Source organism: Alosa alosa, chromosome 5, assembly GCF_017589495.1.
Source record: "Alosa alosa isolate M-15738 ecotype Scorff River chromosome 5, AALO_Geno_1.1, whole genome shotgun sequence".
Classification (NCBI taxonomy): domain Eukaryota; kingdom Metazoa; phylum Chordata; class Actinopteri; order Clupeiformes; family Clupeidae; genus Alosa; species Alosa alosa.
In genome coordinates, this window is record NC_063193.1 from 32931229 (window position 1) to 32955415 (window position 24187).

General features: G+C 40.3%; 2 protein-coding genes across 5 annotated transcripts in view; one reads left to right on the forward strand and one right to left on the reverse strand.

Moving 5' to 3' along the window:
* LOC125295302 (RNA-binding motif protein, X-linked 2-like) overlaps positions 1 to 24187 on the reverse strand; it is a 144695-nt gene that overhangs the window by 35562 nt on the left and 84946 nt on the right. The gene's annotated exons all lie outside the window — the stretch shown is intronic.
* On the forward strand, positions 4965 to 23594 carry LOC125294289. Of its 4 annotated transcripts, none has more exons than XM_048242835.1 (14): positions 4965 to 5055; positions 5310 to 5418; positions 6874 to 6937; positions 8086 to 8289; positions 13609 to 13754; positions 14193 to 14311; positions 14422 to 14543; positions 14721 to 14818; positions 15513 to 15649; positions 15806 to 15930; positions 17441 to 17586; positions 21519 to 21621; positions 21917 to 22059; positions 22145 to 23594. In XM_048242835.1, the coding sequence occupies exons 3-14, from the start codon at positions 6935 to 6937 to the stop codon at positions 22257 to 22259; spliced, it is 1461 nt and encodes a 486-aa protein (XP_048098792.1). In that variant the 5' UTR covers positions 4965 to 5055; positions 5310 to 5418; positions 6874 to 6934; the 3' UTR covers positions 22260 to 23594. The 4 variants fall into 4 exon arrangements, with proteins under 4 accessions (XP_048098792.1, XP_048098793.1, XP_048098794.1 ...); XM_048242836.1 differs by having other exon boundaries at positions 14724 to 14818; XM_048242837.1 differs by having other exon boundaries at positions 14256 to 14311.

The window sequence follows — 24187 nt, forward strand, 5'->3', positions numbered from 1 at the left end:
AAAAGCCTTCAGCCCCTCAAGGATCATCTACAAGAGCTAGGCCACGCAACATCAGAGACTACTGTATGTACAGGGTTTCCCGCAGGAAATGTGTTAGTCAAGGTGGTAGGGTGTGGGGTCCGGGGGTGGGGGAGGGGGGTCTGGTATCGGTTGCCATCCGAGCAGGGGGTTCTTGTATCGGTTGCCGTCGGTGGGGGGGTGTAGGTGTTGGCGTCTTGTTTGTGCGATACACTACAGACTCTGTATATTTAACAATTATTTATTAAACACTACAATTTTTAATAAATAACCAGCTTCTCAAAATAACAGTTAACAAAGAACAAAGACAGTTAACAACACCAAACAAACTATACAACAGTATACAAATATTTAAAAATATTTGTGTAATTTGTGCAATTTTAACAAAGACTATTACAAACTATAGAACAAGTGCAAAAGAAAGTGCAAAACAACAAAATGTGCAAATGTGATCAGTCACTACTTATGGCAGAGCTGACAAGCTGACTAGCATTGTTACAAGCCATCCTCCTTGGCTTTAAAAAGATCATTTCAAGGGCCCTTTAAGGGTAATTGCACTGTTTTACTATTGGACCATTAATGCTTATATTCATGCAGGCTGTCAGACTGTTGACCTGCAGCCTGTTCCGCAAGTCTGTCCTGATCTATACACCGAGAGTGAATGAAGTTTAGATCATTTTATAGTTTTGTGTAATATGGATGGAATTTGAGCGCCGGAGTGCTTTTAATTTAGAGGGGCGTGTACGCTCTGTTCTGCTCCCATACCGCTCACACCACGAGTCTGAGGCATGCCCACTAATAAAACCAAGACCGTTAAATTTCAAAGATATTGGCCATATAGCCTAAGTTCGTTGATGGGGATGGAGTTAGCTAAATAATTTGGAAAGCATACGCATAGGCACGGATGGGCCTGGACGGGTCTAGGCCCGTCTATCGTCAGTCTTGCGTGTCCGATTAGACGCGCAAGTCAACACTGTGCTGAGAGCAGGTGGCTGTTTACTCGGCCGCTTCTCCGGTCAAATTCGCGTCAGGTCAATTTAGCTCCCCGGTCCCAAAGAACTAAGAGCAACGGCAATATATTTCACTCAGAACATTTATTTTAAAAGACTGCAACACTGATAGTGCAACAACAAACAAGCTTGGCAACGTTAACTAAAGGGATCAGTCGGGATTAATTGCCAAAAGAACGAAAATGACAAATCACACAGTCGGCTAAATATTTTAAACTTGCGCCAAACGGATGGACCCAGCATTGGTGTGTCGCATAAATTAAAACACAAATTGAAGCAACAACTTGATCATTAGACAACCCTACCACTAAACCTTTCCATAGGCCTGCAACGTTTATGACATAAAAAGTGGAATATGAACGCATTTCATCACACCTGACAATTAAACGGAGCTGTGGCTGTTCGCGATTTGACTGATTCTTGAGAACAAGAAGCGAGATATTTGCACCGCTCAGCTCCGCTCCCTAGCTCTGATTCGGAGGCATATCACATATGTAAAGATTATACAATCTGATTATTTTTCGATTCATGACACGTTTCTTCTTATTTTTTAATGCGTTCTGCGGAGAAGGGAGATTGGCGTTGGTCATAGGCGTGCATACATAGACACTAGGTGGTGCTAAAGCACTAGGAAGTTTGCCTTTTATCAACGAAAATGCCCTTTTGAAACTTGTTTGTTTTTTTTTTTTAATTATTAATATTATTAAGATTTTACTGAGGTCGGTTTTGAAATGATCTTTTTGAAAACCTGAGCCATTAAAAAATGACTGAAACAATGCCCGAAATGAGCCACCTCCTTGCTTTTACCACCGACCAGCCTATCTCTCTTCCTTTGTCGCGTGAACTTCAGCGATGCGCGCAGAGGGCACGCCAGATCGCAGCACCATAGCAGTTCAATAAGGTCTTCAGATAGCAGGCATGGTCGCTGACAGGCTGCTTCTCCCGTGCCCCATCAGCCAGGTAACATACAGATCAAGCAAAATCTTACAGTTTGCCCTCTAAGCCCAACATGTAATAATTTTGTTGTGCAGTAAAATGTATCATTCAGCACCAAACAAGCATTTTTGCCGACTGGTCACCTGATAAACTAGTTAGATGAAGCTAGATAAAGTTTTACGCTGTAGCCCAAATCAATGACAGATAACGGTGGCTGACCACATAATTTCGGTAGATTTTGCCAATTTATGTGTTAAGAAGAGCGTTTTCTGTTGTATATGTTTTGTTAGGCAACATGTATTAACACATTCATTTGTGACAGAAGAAACGGGAAGTCATTACATGAATGCCCATTCTGCATTCATGTAATGACAGTCAGTAGCCCACTATAACTCCTTCTCGTACTGTTTGGTCTCTTTATTGTCTTACAGATCAAGTAAAATCGTACAGTTTGCCCTCTAAGCCCAACGTGTAATCATTTTGTTGTGCAGTAAAATGTCTCATACAGCATCAAACAACTAAGCATTTTTAGCCGACTGGTCACCTGATAAAGTTTTACGCTGTAGCCCAAGTCAATGACAGATAACGTGAGGACGACCACATAGGCTACAAATAATTTCGGTAGAGTTTGCAATTGCAAATCTATGTGTGAAGACGAACGTTTTCTGTTGTATAGTCTTTGTTAGGCAACATAAATTAACACATTTTGGTCTCTTTATTGTCTTAATTGTATATTGATTTACTAATTGCAGCACAAGTCAAATTTCATACAACATGTGCGTGTAATTTTTTTTATAATTAAGTGTTCCCGTCTTATAAAAAAAAGTGCCCCCTCCTGAGCACCTGCCCCCAAAATGTCTGTGCACTCCACTGGTTTTTTTGACGACGTAGTTAAGGCGGCAGGCTGGTTTTGCCAAGGCGGCCGCTTTGACTGCAAAGTGCTGCGGGAAATCCTGATGTAGTAAAAGCAGACTGCCCACCTGCACCAACACCAAAACATCTCTTAAGCGATATTCCAGATGGAACTTACCCATGTGGATGCTGTGCACAGGACAGTTTCACACACAAATGTCACTCCTTCACTCACCATATAATTTTATATCAGGGTAAAATCACATGTAGCACTACTAAAGTGGTAAATTTGATCAAATGTCCCTGTGGGAAAGCATATGTAGGAAAAACACACCAGGCTCTGAAGACGAAGATAAGTCAACACAGAAGCAACATCAGAAACAACGATGAAAAGAGTCCCTTGGCTGTTCATTTTAACAGATTTAGACACCCACCCTCAACTCTGAGGTTCATAGGGATGGAACAGGTCAAAAACCGCCAAAGAGGAGGGAACATAGACAGTCAGCTTTTAAAAAGAGAGGCTTTTTGGATCTACTACCTGGGAACTTTGACTCCAAGAGATTTGATATCAGACCTTTTCTGTATTATAGACTGTGAACAGAAAGTCTAATAATGAATGATTGAACTCTATTTTTTCAAATTTGCATTTGTGTAGGCCTATACTAGATATCTGTTTTTGTCTTGTATAAAGTTTTACTAATGTTTTTTAGTAATGTTTTTTCTTATGTTTTTCTTACTTATTTGTTTGGCATTAGTCACGCCACAAGCTTGCCTGCCATACCTGCAAGAGTTAATGAGTCACTGAGCTGGCTCCACCCCTGTAGGCCAGGTGATTTAGACCATGTGCAATGCCTGTGTTTGCAGTGAATCTGAGGAAGACCAACAAGGTCGAAACGTAATTCTTGCCAAACCATGAGAAAAGAAAATCTTAAAGGAAAAAGAAAAGAAGTGTGCAGACTTTTCCCTAAAAAAAAACGTTTGCAGGTTTTTGTCCTGCACATGGGACTGTGGACTGAGTCTCTCTGCAAGTGCACAAACCTTATTTCTGTTTATTTTGCAGCTTCAGGGTCCATCCAGAGAAGTCGTTTTCTCAGATGAAAGAGGATTTGGTGGCATATGCACACTTGCAGATTATTCCTCCATTGCAGCCATTGCATGGTTTTGCGGAAGCGCCGTGCTTGATGTATCTCTCGGAGAGTAAGTTGAACCTGCTGACTCCTCCGTTGTAGCTCGAGAATCTGATGAAAGTTATTAGCTGAATAAATGGTGATTTATCTTCACTGTATTAAAGGTTGGATTAGTGGTACTGGAGAATCTGATGAAAGTTATTAGCTGAATAAATGGTGATTTATCTTCACTGTATTAAAGGTTGGATTAGTGGTACTGGAGAATCTGATGAAAGTTATTAACTGAATAAATGGTGATTTATCTTCACTGTATTAAAGGTTGGATTAGTGGTACTGGAGAATCTGATGAAAGTTATTAGCTGAATAAATGGTAATTTATCTTCACTGTATTAAAGGTTGGATTAGTGGTACTGGAGAAGTTAGTTGATATGTGAACTTAACAGCCAAACAAACAGACCCCTACAGTACTTTTAATACTCCATGGGTTCGTGGGTGCGTACTAACGGCACTTGTCTCTGATTGGCTGCAATAGTGTTGTGTGTGTGTGAGTGTGCACTCTGTAGGAAAGGACAGTAATGATGTGTACTGAAAGGATCTCCATGTCCGGGGGTTGGGAGGGTGAGGCTGCTATTTCTAGTTTAGGTTTGATTTTTTTAATATTATGTACTAAAAATCCTACACATAGTTAGCCTGGCTAATGCCTGACCAGAGCCCATCATTGAGATGGGCTCTGAGAACTACACATTCATTTTCTCGTATTCGATATGTGGTTTGCGAATGCCCAGAGCCGTTTATAGGGCGCTATAAATGTCTATCAAATGAGTCTGTACGTAGCTCATAACCGCTTCGGTGTGTTGTCATCGTCTTGCTGTCCCCCCTCCGTTCTGTGATTGGTTCCTTCGTTGAGGTAAAAATTTGGTCACCATGGAATTTGGTCCATGGAATCCACGCTGCCTAGCAGCGTGAATAAAATCGCACGTGTATGGCAGCATAGGGAAACCCAGGCTAACACATAGTACCTTAAAATTCAGAACGAGAATAACCGCTCCCAATTATTCATGTTAAAGAAATGAAAATCTGTTTGTAACCATGGTGATGTGCAAAAGTTTTGGGTATGTGTATTTGTCATCTTTTACCTGCCATTAGTATGCTAAGAGGAAGTATTGGAATATTCAAATATTCTTTTTCAAATAGTGATATTGGTTAAGATGCTTTTGGTTTGCTTAACATGGTATGCTGACAAATGAAAACAACTTGTGTTATTTTGAAAGCATCATTTTTAAAATGTGCTTAAAACGTTTCAAAGTTTTGTATAATAAATGGGAAACATGCACTGATCGCTGATGTCTTCCATTTCCCGACACAGACAACCTTGGTGTGTATCCTCAGATCTCCAAGGGAGGCACGGTAGCTTTTCTTTTTAACAGTCTGACTGGGAAAGAAGAGGCAGTGAAGTTAAAGAAATTGGCAAAAGAGTAAGAATTAGATTTCTTTTTTCATAATTTTGTCTGTTGTAGTTGTAGTTTTGTGCCATATAAGGCCATCCTTAAAAATATTTTCGTTTGCCGTAACCCGACCGACCCTGTCAATTTAGAACCGACCCAAATATTTATTTTTTTCCCCTTTTAGTCCGACCGACTTGCCGGTTGTAAAACTTGCGTTAATACCGACCGATTGTTTTTTTTTTTTTACTCTAAACAACCAATACAAATGCAATAAAATAATATTTCTTTTAGTAGGCCCACGTATTGTGAATATAAATTGCCTACATGCAAACCTGGCTCACTTAAAAAAAAACCTGTGGCGTCATCTCTACACCATTGGTTTTACGCATGTCACACTATGGCCTACGCTTCGTTTCATTCACACAAACTGAAACGCTTTTACTTGGCACGAAGTTCTGGAAGAACTGTGGCCAGATCTTTTCTCATCCCTGCTCCCCCTAGTCTAACGGTGACCGTGTCGGAGTATTGAAATTGGTTGTGGTCTATTCAGCATTTCTCAAAATATGGGTCCGCAACATGGAGACTGCTGGTCCGCGGAGTCGTGGAGTGAAATTAGGCCCGGTGCTTCATCTGATAATTTGCTGCGCAGTTGATCAAGAAACCGCGGATCGACGAAAAAAGAAAACAAACGTTTCTGCTATCGATGTCATTAAACATGGAGCCCTACAATTAAGTGGTGGTATGAGCATTCATTCAATGCGCGTCTGCGCGAGAGAAACTGAAACTAATCGATAACGTTGGTATCAAAGCTCCGCTTCAACCTGTTGGAAGGCTATTTATTTATTTAACGAAACTTAATAGAACGACGTTGTTTTTTTGGAACTTCCTTAGAAACAGAGCAGAGACTGTATAATACACTGTATAGCATTGAGTATTGCATAGTCAAATTTCAATATAACGTGGCCAAGAGCTATTGTAGCCTTCTTTCTGGGTACATGTAGATGAGCCCTATGACCCAAAAAAAGTCTGCCATGACCGGGCCTCAGGTCAAAGAAGTTTGAGAAAGGCTGGTCTATATAACCTGCATCAGAATGAGGTTTGCAATGGAATTAGCCTGAAGGCACGGGTTGAAGACCCAGTCAGTTCGATCCACGATATGCACATTTGTGTAAATTCATTCCTACATAATCACCATGACCAAAATTGTACTTTTTTTTTTACTTTGAATCTTGAAAAAAAAAAATATTGACCTACCTACCGACCCATTTTTAATTTTTTTTGGCTGTTACTGCAAACAAAAATATTTTTAAGGATGGCCTAATCATGAATCATTTGTTCAGTCAATCAAATATATGTAAAGATTTTATATTTAACTTTAATTTAAATGAACGTTTACTCAATATTTACTCCAATACAGCCTGTACTGTATGCAAGACGTGAATGCCTTAAACCATTTCCATAAAAACCCTTTAATAACATTTTCAGACTCGGGGATGTGAGGACAGACCTATCGGTGAGGACAACTAGAACCCCAAAAGAGGCAATCATGGTACTTTGTTCTGTATTCTTTGAATATTTGCACAATATGGTATATGTTGTTTACTTAATGGATTATAGCAGATATACTGCCGTACTGTAGTTCATGACCTAATGTAAAGAAATGTGGATATCATGTACAGAATGTAGAGGACGCATACTGTATGTCACCAGGCTTGTGCAAAATTCCAGAATTGAATTGAAACTGGCTCTTAAATTCCAATTCAATTCTTGAATTTCACTTGCATTTCAATTGAGGTAGCAAACAGGAAGCAGAATTGCAATTCAAATTGTGCACAACCCTGTATGTCACTGTTCCCTCAGACACTGTAGGTTTAGATGGAAACTTAACCTTTAGTGTTTACTAAGACCTTCTGGGTAAACAAAGTAAGCAATAGTCTGCATAAAATAAATTAAAAATAGAATGCATAAATTTTTTTGTGTCATCTCTCATATCTCAATTATTAAAGGAGAATTCCAGTAATTTTTCACATAGATCATAGATGTTCATGAGCCCCCATGTTTATACCCCCAGAATGTAGCACTAGCTGCCATGTTTATACCCCCAAAGCGTAGCACTGTACCTGTCATGTTTATATCCCCAGAGTGTAGCACTGTAGCTGCCATGTTTATATCCCTAGAGCGTAGCTCTGTAGCAGCCCCAGAGTGTAGCACTGTAGCTCTGTAGCAACCCCAGAGTGTAGCACTGTAGCTCTGTAGCAGCCCCAGAGTGTAGCACTGTAGCTCTGTAGCAGCCCCAGAGTGTAGCACTGTAGCTCTGTAGCAGCCCTAGGGTGCAGCACTGTAGCTCTGTAGCAGCCCCAGAGTGTAGCACTGTAGCTCTGTAGCAGCCCTAGGGTGCAGCACTGTAGCTCTGTAGCAGCCCCAGAGTGTAGCACTGTAGCTCTGTAGCAGCCCTAGGGTGTAGCACTGTAGCTCTGTAGCAGCCCCAGGGTGTAGCACTGTAGCTCTGTAGCAGCCCCAGGGTGTAGCACTGTAGCTGCCTGGTAGCTCTAGGTGTTGGCTGCAGCAACTCGAGTTAGGTAGGACCAATTGTTTTTGTTTTCTTTTCATTCCGACAGTACATAGGGAAACCGAGATCTATGTGAAAAATTGCCGGAATTCTCCTTTAAATCAAACTTACAGTATGATTTGCATTAGGTTATTTTGGATACAAGTCGTTCTATGAACGAAGAATGCTACTCGGACACCAACATGAGAAAGCTTGATGCTGTGAAACAGCTGTTTGATGCTTTTGCAAACAGAAGCATGGCGTATGATTTCCCACATCTGATCAGTCTTGTGACTTTTGGGAGAGGAGTCAAAATCATGCACAGGTTTACAGAAAACCTGGAGAAGTTCAAGGTGAGCAACTTTTTGTCGGTTAAAGGGGTGATAGAATGGATGAACGGGCAGCCGTGGCCTACTGGTTAGCACTCCGGACCTGTAACCAGAGGGTTGCCAGTTCAAACCCCGACCAGTAGGCATGGCTGAAGTGCCCTTGAGCAAGGCACCTAACCCCTCACTGCTCCCCGAGCGCCGCTGTTGATGCAGGCAGCTCACTGCGCTGGGATTAGTGTGTGCTTCACCTCACTGTGTGTATACTGTGTGCTGTGTGTGTTTCAATAATTCACGGATTGGGATAAATGCAGAATGCAGAAAGTATATATACTCTTTTGATGCAAATGCATCAAAAGAGTATATATACTTATACTAATACTTATTTTGTATTGTTCTGTTATGGTACCATAGAAGGTATGCAATGATGGTATGCAATGATGGTACCATAGAAGGTATGCAATGATGGTACCATAGAAGGTTATGCAATGATTGTTTTTAAAAAAACTGCTCAGATGTTATTTTACCAGCCCATTTACAGCTCTATAATTAGGCTGGAGAATGAAACGGTCCGTTTTAGCGCCCCCTTATTATGGTTTTTTTTTCCACATGAATAATTAATTGCCTTGCAGCCAATGACTACTAACCATTAGAGATCAACCAACTGATTGATCGGCTGATTTTTGGCGTTTTTTAACTAATCAGCATCGGTCGATGTCCGAGTGTAATAGGCAGATTAACAGTCAGACGCACCTGTGGACAGCCTAGTGTTGTTGCTGCTGTAGAACATGTGAGACCCAAGCTGCCCCTTGTGTCAACTAAATTATTATCAGATCCCATCCAGAACTTTTGAAGAGTACACCAACGTTGTTCCTGGGAGAAAACGGCTTAAATTCGTATCTTTCAAAGCTCTAAATACTTAATTGGTTACCAATGCAATGTTTCTGTTCATAGAGAAAGAAAACGCAAATACAACCTTTGCTACTTTGGATAGGCTATTGATAGTGAGCCTTCCACCAGCTGTAGCTTAGAGGTAGGGATGGGTAGCCTATACCATCAACCACAGGGTTAGATTATTATAGACCATATTGATGAGCTCCGACATTATCTATTCTGTTTTTGGTGTTAGACAATCTCTCTCCCAAGAATTACGAGTTTTAATGCTACTACATTAGAGTGACCAGTGGGGTACACTGGATATCACATTAGACATACTGTATCTAGGCTATCTAGACATATCGTCTTAGACTATCTAGACATAGAGTCTTAACTCTTAACTTGGGGTATAAGTTAACCGATTGACGCAAAGTGCATCAAAAAACACACCCTTTCTTCTCTTACATTGCTCCGGAACTGTTCAGCGCAGCGAGATGAAACCTTTATTGCATGACAGAGCAGAAGTGGGGCTTTCCAAAGAGACTACACACTTGTCTGTACGATCAAGTATAAAATAAAAAAAATTCATGAAACTAAATCAAATTGCATCATATTTACAGTCTATACTTCTCAGCGTTCACCTGCGCACCCATCTGTCTTGTTTGAATTATTCGCGAACCCGTGATCGCATCGATATGGCACGCATATCAAATGAAAGAGGGGATACAGGGCTATCCATTGGTACCATGTTTATCGATCATTCTGGCTTATAAAAACAGACGAAGTGACTGCAAAGTAATAACCTCATGTACACAAACCAACGCTGCACACCCATTACTCTCGTTTGAATTACTCGCGGACCCGTGATCGGATAGATATGCCACGCATGTCAGATGAAAGAGGAGACTCAGAGCTATCATTTGATGTACCCAAGTACATCCTTCTGGGTTATAAAACAGACGGAGTGACAGCAAAATAATAACTTCATATAGCTGGACTTACCCCACGTTTTTGTCTGTTCTTGTGGCAAAGCATGTTTATAATCCAACGCTATCGTGTGTTTCTCTATGGCAAAGCATGTTCATAATCCGGTTTTGAGATCCTAGCAAATTCCTGCATGGCATCCAATTCAAGGCTCACATTGCATCCCAATTTGTTGAACAAAGAAACACCTTTTTTGCCTTTACTTTGTTCATGGCAATGCAGTAAAAAGTTGAGAATCATTATGAGTGGATACACCATAGGCTAACACGCAACCTTGGGTCAAGTCAGGTCAGATCAGTTCGTGTTACAGATATGGAGCGCAAAAAGGTCATTTTTCATCACTAAATAAAAAATGGCATTTATTTCCGTAAATCACACACCACATATTTCTGTAAATTGCTCAGCCCCAGAGTATTCCTCCAACATGCCCTACACACACATGAAATGCATGTAAAGCTATGAGCTTGCTGTCGTGAGATACATCAAAATATAAGAATTTTTATAATATGCTTACTAATACATGAAATGATGGCAGATTTGGATAGCTTAGACGCTGCTGAAAAAAACAATATATAATATGTGTGTGTGGCACTTACAATGACCAGAATAAATCCTTATGAATAAAGGTAGTGAAAATGCCCTAAAAACAGCTTAGGGTTCTAAGGGTTAAGTGATACTACGTTATTTGACATATTTGTAAAACTAGGCTTTCATCTCAGATCTGTGCGCATTCTTGGTGTTGGGATAATGTTGGCCAATCGTGAAATGTGGAGACGCACAAGACCACCTATATTAAACGATTACTTCTGCATTTATGAGCGATAGCGTAATCTAGACTGCGGCCATTTTTAGTGTCTAGCCTATAATCATCATCAACATTAAATATATCGATTGTCATCACATGTTGTATGGTGCACGTCCATAGTGGCATATTTGCCCGCACAACGCTGTTAAAGCGCCTGTGAGATCCAAAATGTTTGGAGAGGCGGAGCTCCACTTATATCACAGAATCTTAAAAGTGAGATAACTTCGTTTTTCAAGATAATTGATTGGTCAGTAGGCGGTAGTTTTTCACGATTTGAGCTATAACTTAGCACATAACCTGCTCCCGACCAGGTTTGGTTGACAGCATAAGACACCATGGTGATACATGGCGAACGCTAAAACAGAGCCACTTTCTGAGCTTGGTAAAATTATAACTCAAACCGGCTCCTCAACATGTGTTTTAGATCCAATCCCTACTACATTCCTCAAAAAAGTATATGATGGCTTAGCTCCCTTTTTTCTCAAGGTAATAAACACCTCATTAGAAACAGGTATATTTCCAACTGCTTTTAAAACCGCTGTTGTGAAACCTTTACTTAAAAAGTCAAAACTTGACCATACCAATCTGAGCAACTACAGGCCTATATCAAATCTATCGTTTTTGAGCAAAGTACTTGAAAAAGTTGTTTGCAATCAGTTAAATACCTTCCTCAACGAAAACAGTATCCTTGAAAAATTCCAATCAGGTTTTAGATCAAATCACAGCACAGAAACGGCTCTAGTAAAGATAGTCAATGATCTCAGACTAGCTACCGACTCAAACAAAGTCTCAATCCTTATTCTTCTGGATTTGAGTGCGGCATTTGACACCATTGATCATAGCATCCTAATTCACCGCCTTCTTGAAGTGGGTGGGTCTCTCTGATAATGCTCTAAACTGGTTTCAAACCTACATTACTGGCAGAGATTTTTTATATCAGTCTAGGAGATCATGTATCTGAAAAACATGACTTGCCTTTTGGTGTGGCCCAGGGAGCTGCCTTGGTCCCCTGCTATTTTCTCTATATATGCTTCCATTGGGAAACGCCATAAGTCAGCATAATGTAAACTTCCACAGCTCATGAGATGATACCCAATTGTATCTTTCTGTGGAGCCAACTAACCCAGATGGCCTTTGCTCCCTCACTGCATGCCTAACCTCCATTAATCAGTGGATGAGCAAAAACTTTTGAAACTAAATGATGACAAAACAGAGGTACTTCTGGTTGGACCAAAACTAAAGCGAGATATTATTCTTAGTAATCTGGGGAACTTGGCACACCAGGTCAAACCAAAAGTAACAAGCCTCGGTGTCATCTTAGATACAAAGTTAAGTTTTAAGCCCCATATCAGTAAAGTTACTCAGACAGCCTATTTCCACTTGAGAAACATTGCCAAAGTGCGGCCCTTTTAACTCAACAAGATGCAGAAAAACTAATTCACGCCTTTATCACTAGCAGGTTAGACTACTGCAATGCACTTTTCACTGGTCTTCCCAAAAAACATCTAAAGAAATTGGCACTCATACAGAACTCTGCGGCTAGACTTTTAACTAAGACTAAGAAGAGAGAACACATCACCCCTGTGTTGGCTGAACTGCACTGGCTCCCTATTTCCTATAGAATTGATTTTAAGGTTATGTTAATTACTTACAAAGCTCTGAATGGCATAGCACCTTCATATATCTCTGAGCTTTTAATATCTTATCAACCACAAAGGAAACTTAGATCATCTAATTCTAATCTTTTAATCGTACCCAAAGTGCTCCACAAACAAAGTGGAGAAGCTGCGTTTATCCATTATGCCCCCCCAAACTATGGAACACCCTGCCTCTGTACATCAAGCAGGCGAGTTCAGTAAATATTTTTAAAAAGATCTGAAAACATACCTGTACAGGAAAGCTTTTAGTTAACTCATCTTATCCTGTAGACTACATTTTCAGATTATTCTACATCTGCTACTATTGGAGGGGCAGCCTGCCAGAAGCAGATGGGCTCCCCTATTAAGTCAGGTTCTGCTCAAGGTTTCTTCCTGGAATATGGGAGTTTTTCCTTGCCACAGTTGCCATATGGCGTGCTTGTGGGGGGTAAGAGGGTTAAGGCTGCCAGTCTTATGACGTCATTTTCTATATTTTTGATATGTTGCTGAGTAAAACATAAACAGCAAAGAAAAGTGATTGATAATGACTGACTGACTATTATTGTGTTACATGCTTCAAATGTAAAGCACTTTGAGCTGCATTCTGTGTATGAAAGGTGCTATACAAATAAAGCTTTTTATTATTATTATTATTTATTACTTTCGTGTCACAGCATACCCTGGCTCAGAGCGCAACATATCTTGCTAACTCACTAATCAAGATTCCTTTAGACTCACTAATACAGATTTCCCAGAACTAAAACCGGGACACATACTGTACGTGCAAGCACATAGGTTTGCCATGAACATGTGCCACGTCAGACATAGACACAGACATTAGGCACAATTCCTGTGAGGCGCGGACACCACTGCTCCACCACTCCCATTTAGTTTAGAGGATATTATAATGTGATCATTGCCATCACAATGCTTTCAAATGCATTTCTCCCCAACACTGGTTGCACATAATTAATATAATTAAAAAGATAAATGGTATTATTGGGTTATAATCATATGATTTGTGTAATGTTCTACTTTCTTTAGGCACATGTGCACAGTCTAAAGGCATCTGGACCAACACCTCTATATGATGCATTGTCTCAAAGTGTTTCTGAGCTCAACAACATTAAAACAAAATTTCCTGAGTGCCGTCTACGTGTCATATGTTTAACAGATGGAAATGATGTTGGGTTAGTATTTATTTAGATGTTGTGAATCTTTTTCTAATGGGTCATTCCACATCAATTCAACCAGGGCCCACGCACTTAGGTCTCAAAAAATTCTGAACCACAGGTTACTCTATACAACCACAGGTGGCACTGTGGTAACTTTATATAAAACATATTGATCTCAATGGGGCTCAAAAAAAAGAGGCCGAACAAAATCGACACCCCCCTCCCCCTGTAAAACTGGCTGTATCTTGGAAAGTATTGATCTTACATAAAAGTAATTTTACAGTGTGTCTCCTGGGTAACATAGGTACACCTGGTAATTTTTTCAGAATTCTTTGAGACTTAAGTGCGTGGGCCCTGGTTGAATTGACGTGGAATGACCCTAATACAATTTCTAATACAATATTTACAATATTGTCATTGTGCTGAATTCTAAACATACATTTCTCATGATAGGTCAGAGACAACCCCTGTGTGTATTGCACGCATGTTGATGAGTGCCAACATTGTTGTTGACAGCATCCTGGTCGGACAAGCTGATAACAACGTACTGCATGGGATCAGTAATGTAACAGGCCTGTATCCTGTCTTGTAAATCTGTGCAGTTTTCTCTCAAATTGTGTTTGAATGTTTGCTGTGTTCATAATGCATTAGGGAAGAGCTGTAATTTACCTTTCCCCTGTAGGAGGATGCTGTTTTAAACCAGACACAAGTAAAATGGCTCTGAAACTCTTCGAAATGGAAACAGTCCTCTCTCTGGAAAGCAGAAAACTCAAGTATAAGTTACCACAATCCATCACATCTGTGGTAAATACCCTTTTGATCTGTTTAGAATATAGCATTAAGCTTTTAGGGAAATGAAACACACAATGGCCTCCATGATCTTAAACAGAATCTAGAGAACATGGACATACTGTACATTAAATAGCATGTAACAATTGCAATAAAAGGGTAAATATGTAAAGTGCTAAAACTTTTTTGCAGAAGAAGTTGACAGGAATCTTTGCCACCCATGGCTACGATGTCACACCACAGGTGAAATTGCCCCCAGGAGTAGAGGATAAAGTGGTGGTGACTGAAGAGTAAGATCGTAGTTCATCTTTCTGTGATTCTGCTGTAACTGCTGTTACAGTAAATGTGGCGTGATGGCCTGCCTTAAACCTCCCTGCAAATCCCATGCTTATGCTGTAACTGCTGTTAAATGCAGTGTGATGGCCTGCCTTAAACCTCCCTGCAAATCCCATGCTTATGCTGTAACTGCTGTTAAATGCAGTGTGATGGCCTGCCTTAAACCTCCCTGCAAATCCCATGCTTATGCTGTAACTGCTGTTAAATGCAGTGTGATGGCCTGCCTTAAACCTCCCTGCAAATCCCATGCTTATGCTGTAACTGCTGTTAAATGCAGTGTGATGGCCTGCCTTAAACCTCCCTGCAAATCCCATGCTTATGCTGTAACTGCTGTTAAATGCAGTGTGATGGCCTGCCTTAAACCTCCCTGCAAATCCCATGCTTATGCTGTAACTGCTGTTAAATGCAGTGTGATGGCCTGCCTTAAACCTTCCTGCAAATCCCATGCTTATGCTGTAACTGCTGTTAAATGCAGTGTGATGGCCTGCCTTAAACCTCCCTGCAAATCCCATGCTTATGCTGTAACTGCTGTTAAATGCAGTGTGATGGCCTGCCTTAAACCTTCCTGCAAATGCTATAACAGAACAAGTCAATAGTCCAGCATAGCTACTGTTCATTATTTTGTACGTCATTATTTTGTAATCATAGTGCTCTGAAGAAAAAGATTCTGGAATCCAAAACGACACGCTTCATGGAGAAGGACCGACGCATCATGGAGGAGCTGAAAAGCCTGCACTGCGATCCCCATCCCTACTGTTTAGTCTTCCCCTCAGACACGGACTTCAGTAAGCCACGTCTAGATTCTTATCTTTCCCTCAGACAGACTTCAGTAAGCCATGTTTAGATTCTTGCAAATAGGTGTATTGGACTCCACAAATCAAACATAAAAATATTGTCCTAATGCATAATTTTAGTTTCATACCAATTATGTGACCTTGCAGCGTTTTGGAAGATCCTGATGCAGGGCCCTCCAGACACTCCGTATGAGAACGGGGTTTTTGAACTCTACTGTCAGTTTGGTGACGCCTATCCAGTGAAACCACCTCTAGTGCGTTTCATCACACCTGTATCCTTCTTAGCAGCAGTCCTTTCTTCATGTCTGTCTGTTTATGTTTTTCTGTGTGTGTGTGTGTGTGTCAGAGCCGTGTTGATCTGAAACGCCTGGCCAGAGACTCGAGGTTTAAGCTGTGTCCAGTCTAGTTATATGCGTGATCTGTGATCAGAGGCCAGGCGCATTGTTCAAAATGGTTGTTCTTTCTTGATCAGTAACATCCATTAAACCAATGATAGTGACATCTTTCATTACCCTTAACAGCAAGCAGCGCAACAACAAACAGCGCGTCAGTATTTTGACAGACATTTGAAGGAATCTGCTTGCACGGTTAGGTCTACTTTGTTTACAAATTTGTAAAACATTTTCTAGGCTTCAACTAGTGCTACAGCTGAAGGTAGAAAGAGCTGTTGGAGCCTATTGTAGCTGAGCTTAACAGCACCTAGGCTATAATATATCTGCCTAATGTAGCTTAACAGCACCAGCACCTAGGCTATAATATATCTGCCTAATGTAGCTTAACAGCACCTAGGCTATAATATACCTGCCTAATGTAGCTTAACAGCACCTAGGCTATAATATATCTGCCTAATGTAGCTTAAAGGAGAAACTCGTTGTGATATTGACCTAAAGTGTGTTAAAACATGATACCGAGTGTGAACTTCTGTCCCATAGCTTATTCCGACTTGTCCCCTGCACTCCGAAATCTGGCGCTAGTTAGCCGATGCTACCAACAGGTTTTCAATGGGGGTGCCTCGGGCATCTGGCTAGCCATGCAAATAAATCACTGTTTTACACCATTTACAAGGCTCAAAGTAGCTCCACAATTCATTGGTAGACTTCCGAGGGTCCTGACATTTAAAACGAGACATTGAGAACTTTGAAAAAGCACTGGTAGTTTATTTACAAGACGATTTATACAGGCAGTACCTTCAGGAAGTTTACCGTTCACCGCCATCTTGAATTTAGTCACGATAAGTCGAGCGATAAGTACGAATGAACAGGTATGATAAGGGTATAATCATACCTTGACCAGATAAGTGGCTCAGATTCCAAAAATAATTCTGTGGAAATGCATGGATTTCAGTTGCTTACAGTAGCAGCAACTGGAATCCATGCATTTCCAAGGAATTATTTTTGGAATGTAATTTAGCCTCAGAGCCACCTTACTGCTCCGGGTTAGTGTGTGCTTCACCTCACTGTGTGTTGTGAATGTTTCACTAATTCACGGATTGGGATAAATGCAGAGACCAAATTTCCCTCACGGGATCAAAAGGTATATATATATACTTATACTTATATACTTATAGGAACTAGCTATGGCAATTTAAAAACCATATAGTGATTAACGAGATGGTGAGCCCAGAAAGACAAATTAAAAATGCAAACAGTCATAATCAAAATCATGGTCCTAAAAGCGGCCGCTTCCATCAGATTGACACTTGGTTATGGTTTGTTTATTGATCTATTTGGTCTGAAGGCACGCACACAAGATGCCACTCAAATGTCCTTAACAACTTTAAAGGTGTACCACTGCAACGTGAACAATGTTGGACGAATCTGCCACAACATATTTGATCGTAACTACTCTGCTAACATCACCATGAGGGAGATCCTGAATGCAGTGTACGGCCTCCTCATAGCCCCAGAGCCTGATGATCCTTTAGACAGGTGAGTCCTCATAGCACCAGTGATCCTTTAGACAGGTGAGTCCTCATAGCACCAGAGCCCGAAGATCCTTTAGATAGGTGAGTCCTCATAGCACCAGAGCCTGATGACCCTTTAGACAGGTGAGTCCTCATAGCACCAGAGCCTGATGATTCTTTAGACAGGTGAGCCCTCATAGCACCAGAGCCCGATGATCCTTTAGACAGGTGTGTCCTCATAGCACCAGAGCCCGATGATCCTTTAGACAGGTGAGTCCTCATAGCCCCAGTGATCCTTTAGACAGGTGAGTCCTCATAGCCCCAGAGCCCGATGATCCTTTAGACAGGTGAGTCCTCATAGCCCCAGTGATCCTTTAGACAACAGTCCTCATAGCCCCAGTGATCCTTTAGACAGGTGAGTCCTCATAGCCCCAGTGATCCTTTAGACAGGTGAGTCCTCATAGCGCCAGTGATCCTTTAGACAGGTGAGTCCTCATATAGCCCCAGTGATCCTTTAGACAGGTGAGTCCTCATAGCCCCAGAGCCCGATTATCCTTTAGACAGGTGAGTCCTCATAGCCCCAGTGATCCTTTAGACAGGTGAGTCCTCATAGCCCCAGAGCTCGTTTAGACAGGTGAGTACAGTTGGACACTCTGGTCACATTACAATAACACAATAACCAGTTTTCATAAATCTATTAACAAAATGTTGGTAGGTTTATCAATGGGATAGTTAAAGTAGAGCATAGATAGTACAGTACAGTACAGTATAGCACCAAAGGATATCTAATCACGCTAAAAAACATACATAACTGATTGTACTCAGTAGCCCCGTTTACATGGGCACGTTAAATCGGATTACAAGTAGAGTAATGGCTCAATCGGAATAGAAATGCCTGTAGCGGTTACTTCACAAAGATAGAATTTTGACCCTCTGGCAGGAAAGACCGAATCAGTACCCTGCCAGCTTAGTTTGACACAACACTGCCGCTCCACCAACCCGCTACCAAAACATAATAATGTATGGAGAATAAATAATTTCAGATGAATATACGCGTGAGTCACAAAATCTGACTTCACTTCTTCTGTGAACGTAGCAAAGCAAAAACATTGTGTGAAGGGGCAGCGAGGGGAGAAAACACCCAAGCCTAGGCTATGCTGTGAGTGTGGCGCTGATAGGAGGCCAATGCATTTAGCTACGAAATGCATACATTTCTAATATTAGAAATGTTTAGTGGCATTTTGTGTTTTTTAAATGTTCCAACAGTAGGCCTAGTTTTTATACCATTGAAATGGGTCTGTTTACCACATTTTACGACTGACGATTCTGGCCAATGTAACATTCTAGCCTGGTTTCTAGTTGTCATTATAAGCACAGCAATAAACATTACATTATGCATCACTGACGATGGACCTAACAGTGAGGTACGATTACTTGCGGTACGATACTCAGACAAGTTTTGGGGGCGTGCTGTCATGTAATTTTGCTTAACTTGTTTTTTGGTCATCTTACTACTCTTAAAGCTGCAGTCGCCAAGTCTGACAGATTGAGGGGAAATTTTGAATGTTTACAACTCTCATGCCCCTCCCCCACTACTACGAGCACCCTCTCATCGAGTTTGTACTCGTCATTGTGCTCCAGACTTCACCAGACTGTGATTGACAGTCAGATCTCACACAGCCCTGCTCTGATTGGACCAGAAGAACCAGGAGCTGTGGATTTTTGCAAAACAAATAACAGGCTGTAGGTGGAAGTAGAAGTGTGGTTTTTTTTCTAAAACCGGTGAATATGATCAAAAAAATCTTGCCAACTGCAGCTTTAACAAGAGCCCTTAGGACAACTAGATCGCGCCATTAGCTGACTTATAACATGTAGTAGGCTTGGAGTAGAGAGGTGGGGTGTTGATTAACACCTGTTGATGTTGACGAAGAGTTCAGTCCCCCTGGTAGTCTTTATCTCCTTCTACACCTCTGATTTACATTACTAGTTACATCATCTCAGACAAAGCCTATTTTATACAGTCTATGGACGAAACACTGTGTCAATGTATGTAACCAAATGAGTTTCCATTGCAGCAATACAACTAGGAGCTTCTAAATGATGAAATGCTTGTTCCGTGTAAATGCAGATTAAATGAAAATCAGATTATTTACCGGTCAGATTAATTTCAATCTGATTGAAATAAAAACATCCATGTAAATGTGGCTAGTGTAGGCTTTTAGGGGTAATTTGTAGTGTTGCACGGTGTATCGATACTAAAAAGGTATCACGATGCCTTCACGCAAAAAACGATACGATTTCTGACGTTTTTAGAATCGATACTTTATTAAAATAATAAAGTTCTGCGTCTGTGTAAACTGCTGCTCTCACTGCTCCTTGCACGCATCTAGGCAAGTGGGCGTGTCAAGCACGCATTTCTGAGTGAGTGAATGCGCAGCTAACGTCAACATAGTTCTTTGCCGACAGTACTCTGCCTTGTGGATAAAACAAAAGGTGAAGTGAAATCTGGAACTATATGGATACATCGGGAATAGTGAAGGCAAGCCATCAGGGGGAATAGTGAAGGCAAGCCATCAGGGGGAATAGTGAAGGCAAGCCATCAGGGGGAATAGTGAAGGCAAGCCATCAGGGGGAGTAGTGAAGGCAAGCCATCAGGGGGAATAGTGAAGGCAAGCCATCAGGGGGAGTAGTGAAGGCAAGCCATCAGGTACACAGAGGCCCGTTTGTAAAATATGTTTCAAAGTCATTTATAAGCAGTAGCCTAGGCTACGCATGGCTAAACACCTCGCAGACATATCCCAGCATTTTTAAAGAGTTTAAAGAACAACAGGTTAACGAATATGCTATAGAAAACACGACTACATGGTTAGTGCCAAGTTATTCTCTTCTGCTGCGTCTAGCCTAAGTGAAACGAGTATGGTTCTCTGGGATAAAGCGAACCTTCCTTCATCAATGAATTTTGACGAGACATAACGCGAGCTGTAGCCTAATCATAGGGTGCTAACGTGATGAAAGCGCAATGTTCACGTCAGAATATCATTACCATAACTTGTAAACAATCTATTTCATGTTCGGTCAGTACTACTGGTAATATTTGTCATGGCATGTAGACTGCAATTTGTTCAATAATTATTGCCCAGATGTTGGATAGGCTACCCGAAATGCGCTAATTAAAGCCCACAGCATATTACCACCAAAGCGTGTTGAGTCCTGATAACAATAGCGGCTTATTGTTACGTGGTAGCAGTGTTATCAAAGAAATAGACGTAATGTAGGAATGCACACAGATATATTGCAACAGGTAATGGTGTAGGCCTATCTGACGAAGACCTGAGTGGTTGGAACGTCGTACTTGTACACTGGGCGCAAAGAAGACTATCCTCACATTTTTCCCTTTGCAACTGTCAAAGAAATCCCATGAACATGGGAAGGCCTAGGGAAGCCTATACTTTACATCAGATGGCCTAAAGATTAGGCCCCTCTGCATAGCATTCAGTGATTTGCATGCAGTAATTTCAACACTGACCTTGATCTAGCCTATTTTGGCTATTTAAAGCTACTTTATTGCCAAAACACAATGTAAATGAACTATAACAAACAATAAAGGACTTAATCACACAAAGTAGGCCTACTATTTTACTGACTATAAAAAATAATTATTATGTAGGAAGTTTAGAATTTTAGAACCCAGAATTGACCTGCACACTACAAAAGTGCACTGAATTCAACACAAATGACCCAATTCACTTGGAGGAGGTATGAGTCCTTTCTTTTCCAGATATCTTAGGATTTCACTGTAGTATCGAGCATCGTGATATTTATGGCAGGTATCATATCGAAGTCATAATTTTGGTATCGTGACAACACTAGTAATTTGTTCACATCTTTGTATAATTCAGTGGTATGCATGATTAACTGAAAGAGATGTAATATCTTAAATTAACGTTGTTGTTTCAGTGTCTTAGCAGAAGAATTCATTACCAGCCCCGACACATACAAAGAAAAGGCCCAGAAAAACACAGAAGCCATTGCAAAAGCAACAATGTATGACATGGAAAAGGTAAACATTGCATTCTCGCCCCACAGAATAAGTGTATAGCCATGTGTAGCAGGTATTGGTGAGGATATATTTACTCTCTACAAACTGGACATCTTGAGACATTGTCATATTCTTTTTCTAAATATGTCTGCACTCTCTCCTGTATCTCAAGAACCCTCTATTGTGTATGTTTTTACATTTTTCAATTGGCCCTCCCACCAACACTTCTAAAATAGACTATTCTTTGCTTACTTTTTGATACTTTTGGTTATGAGAGCAGCAGTGTGAATGTTTAACGTAACTAAATGTCTTTTAGAAATTGCTGGGAGCAGATACTCAAAGGGCATGTGTGCCTCCTTACTTCATATGCCCACTGACTAAGAAGATGTTTGTTGAGCCAGTAAAGACAACACATGGGCAAATCTATGAGCGACGAGCAATCGAAGATTACCTGAAGCAGTAAGTTGGATACATCAAGTCACGTGTAACCGTTTTTAGTTAATAACCAGAAAATGCTAAGTATTTGTATATGTGTTTTTAACAGAACCAAAACTGATCCACAATCTGGTGCCCCTCTTGATGAATCAGGCCTGAAGCCAGATAAAGACCTGAAACGTCTGGTGAAGAAGTATCGAGCTGAACAACTTAAGGAGACATGAAAAACCAATACTGTTGATGGTCATTTAAGGGTCATCCCAATAATAATAACAGAAAATAAGTGCCTTTAACTTACATTCACATTCAACATGAATAATGAAAACCCTAAACTTAGAGCTGACATTTATACACATTTAACACAAATGAACAAAAATGTGATAATTTAATCACACATACAAATGGTGATAACTGAACACATGGATCATAATAACTTGTTTGTCAGCATTCTTGGGTAGTGTGGTATGACATTCATTGAATCTGTAACTTTACTTACCGTTTGTCAGTTCTCTTATGAAAGAAAAAATGCCTTTATATTTTCTTCCACTTTTCCCTTTTTTAATTACAATGTGAAGTAGCCTGTAGTGACCTATAGAATTACCAGTTTTGCAATGACCTTTTTGCATTATCTTGCAGTTTGCTATTGCTATATATAAATCATCTATATATACTTTATATTCTTAAAAGTGTTTTTTCTAAAAGACGCTGCAGGCTATTGGAGTGACTAGTCAGAGAGTTTGATAGACTTTATGCTTTCCCGTGTAGGTTAGATTCTGAACTTGAATTCCTTGAATGGTGGTTTAAGACATGTAGATTGCAGATTGTTATTTTACATTATTGTTTTACCTTTTTGACAACATTGGGTGGTGGGAAGTATAAGCTTGTAGCAGACATAGGGCTAAGATGTGCCGGTATTGTTCACTTTTCCACATAGACCCCTATGGGACATATGGCTGCAGTATGCCTGTGTTGTTCACTTTTCCACATAGACCCCTACGGGACATACAGTATGGCTGCAATAAGCCTGTGTTGTTAGCATTCCCCAATTCTCTGAAAATGTTTTAACAAGTTTTTTACACCTTTCCTGTTTTAAAACTTTTGTGAGAACTAATTGTGATGACCTTGTTGGGAAGTAGGAATGCAGTTAATTGCAGTTGCAGCGAGCTGCTTGCACAATCTTTACGCAAATAAAAATAGCTAAATTGGATCATCATTAGTCATCATAAATCATTAGTCACATAATATTTACAGACATCTTCCAAAAGTAATTTTCTGCATGACACTGCAGGCCAGTTCACTGCCCAGCCAAAGAGCTTGCCAAACATGCTTTTGTATTCTTAATCCTGTAGATTCTGAATCTTAATTTGTTAAACGGTGGTTTGGGATACAATATGTAGAAAAGGATTTGCATTTATCTAGCCTAGAAGTTTACTTTTTTTGTAAGCCTGATTTTCTTTCCACATTCATATTAACCAATAAAATATAATTATTTAATGAATGCTCAGCCTACTCAAATGATATTATGTGGTTGGGGACTTAAGATGTAATGTTTTGGTTAATGGAGATAAATAAATTCACTTTAATGCTAACATAATGAGTCATTTATGCCACAGACAGTAAGGGTGACTTTTACATTACATTTTTTAAAATCTATTGTACAAAACAAAATGACTTCAGATATGTAGTTTTCAACTTGGCCTGTTCACTGGTTTTGGAAATATATCCAACAACCCTGTTCAGCATCCATGTTTTGCTACAATGGTGGAACAAATTTCCCTAACAGAGAAAGAAATGGCAAGGTGTTAAATAATTGTAAAACTATACCTTTAACATAAAGAGAGGGAGATCATGCTAAACTGGCTTCCACTGTTGTTCCACTCAAGTTGTTGCAAGTCCCTTTTAATTGGGATTTATAATTGACATTTGTAAATCACTCTGGATTAAAAGCGTCTGCTAAATGAATACATGTAAACGTAAACAGGTTCCTGTTTGTGACGAGCCACATAAGACCGACTGACTTTTAGAGACCAATGAGGAAGCATAAAACAAGACAGGATCAGTATTCACAGAGGTGATTTGTTTACACTAGTTAATGGGGTGATGGATGTTCAGATCAATTATAATCTAAACTGAAAGGTACCATCCACAACAA

Bases quoted from the DNA above. Each gene is read 5' to 3' on its own strand.
- LOC125294289 (XM_048242835.1), top strand. The intron at 13,755-14,192 runs GTTAGTATTTAT...TTCTCATGATAG, and splicing joins ACAGATGGAAATGATGTTGG to GTCAGAGACAACCCCTGTGT. The intron at 14,544-14,720 runs GTAAATACCCTT...ACTTTTTTGCAG, and splicing joins CACAATCCATCACATCTGTG to AAGAAGTTGACAGGAATCTT.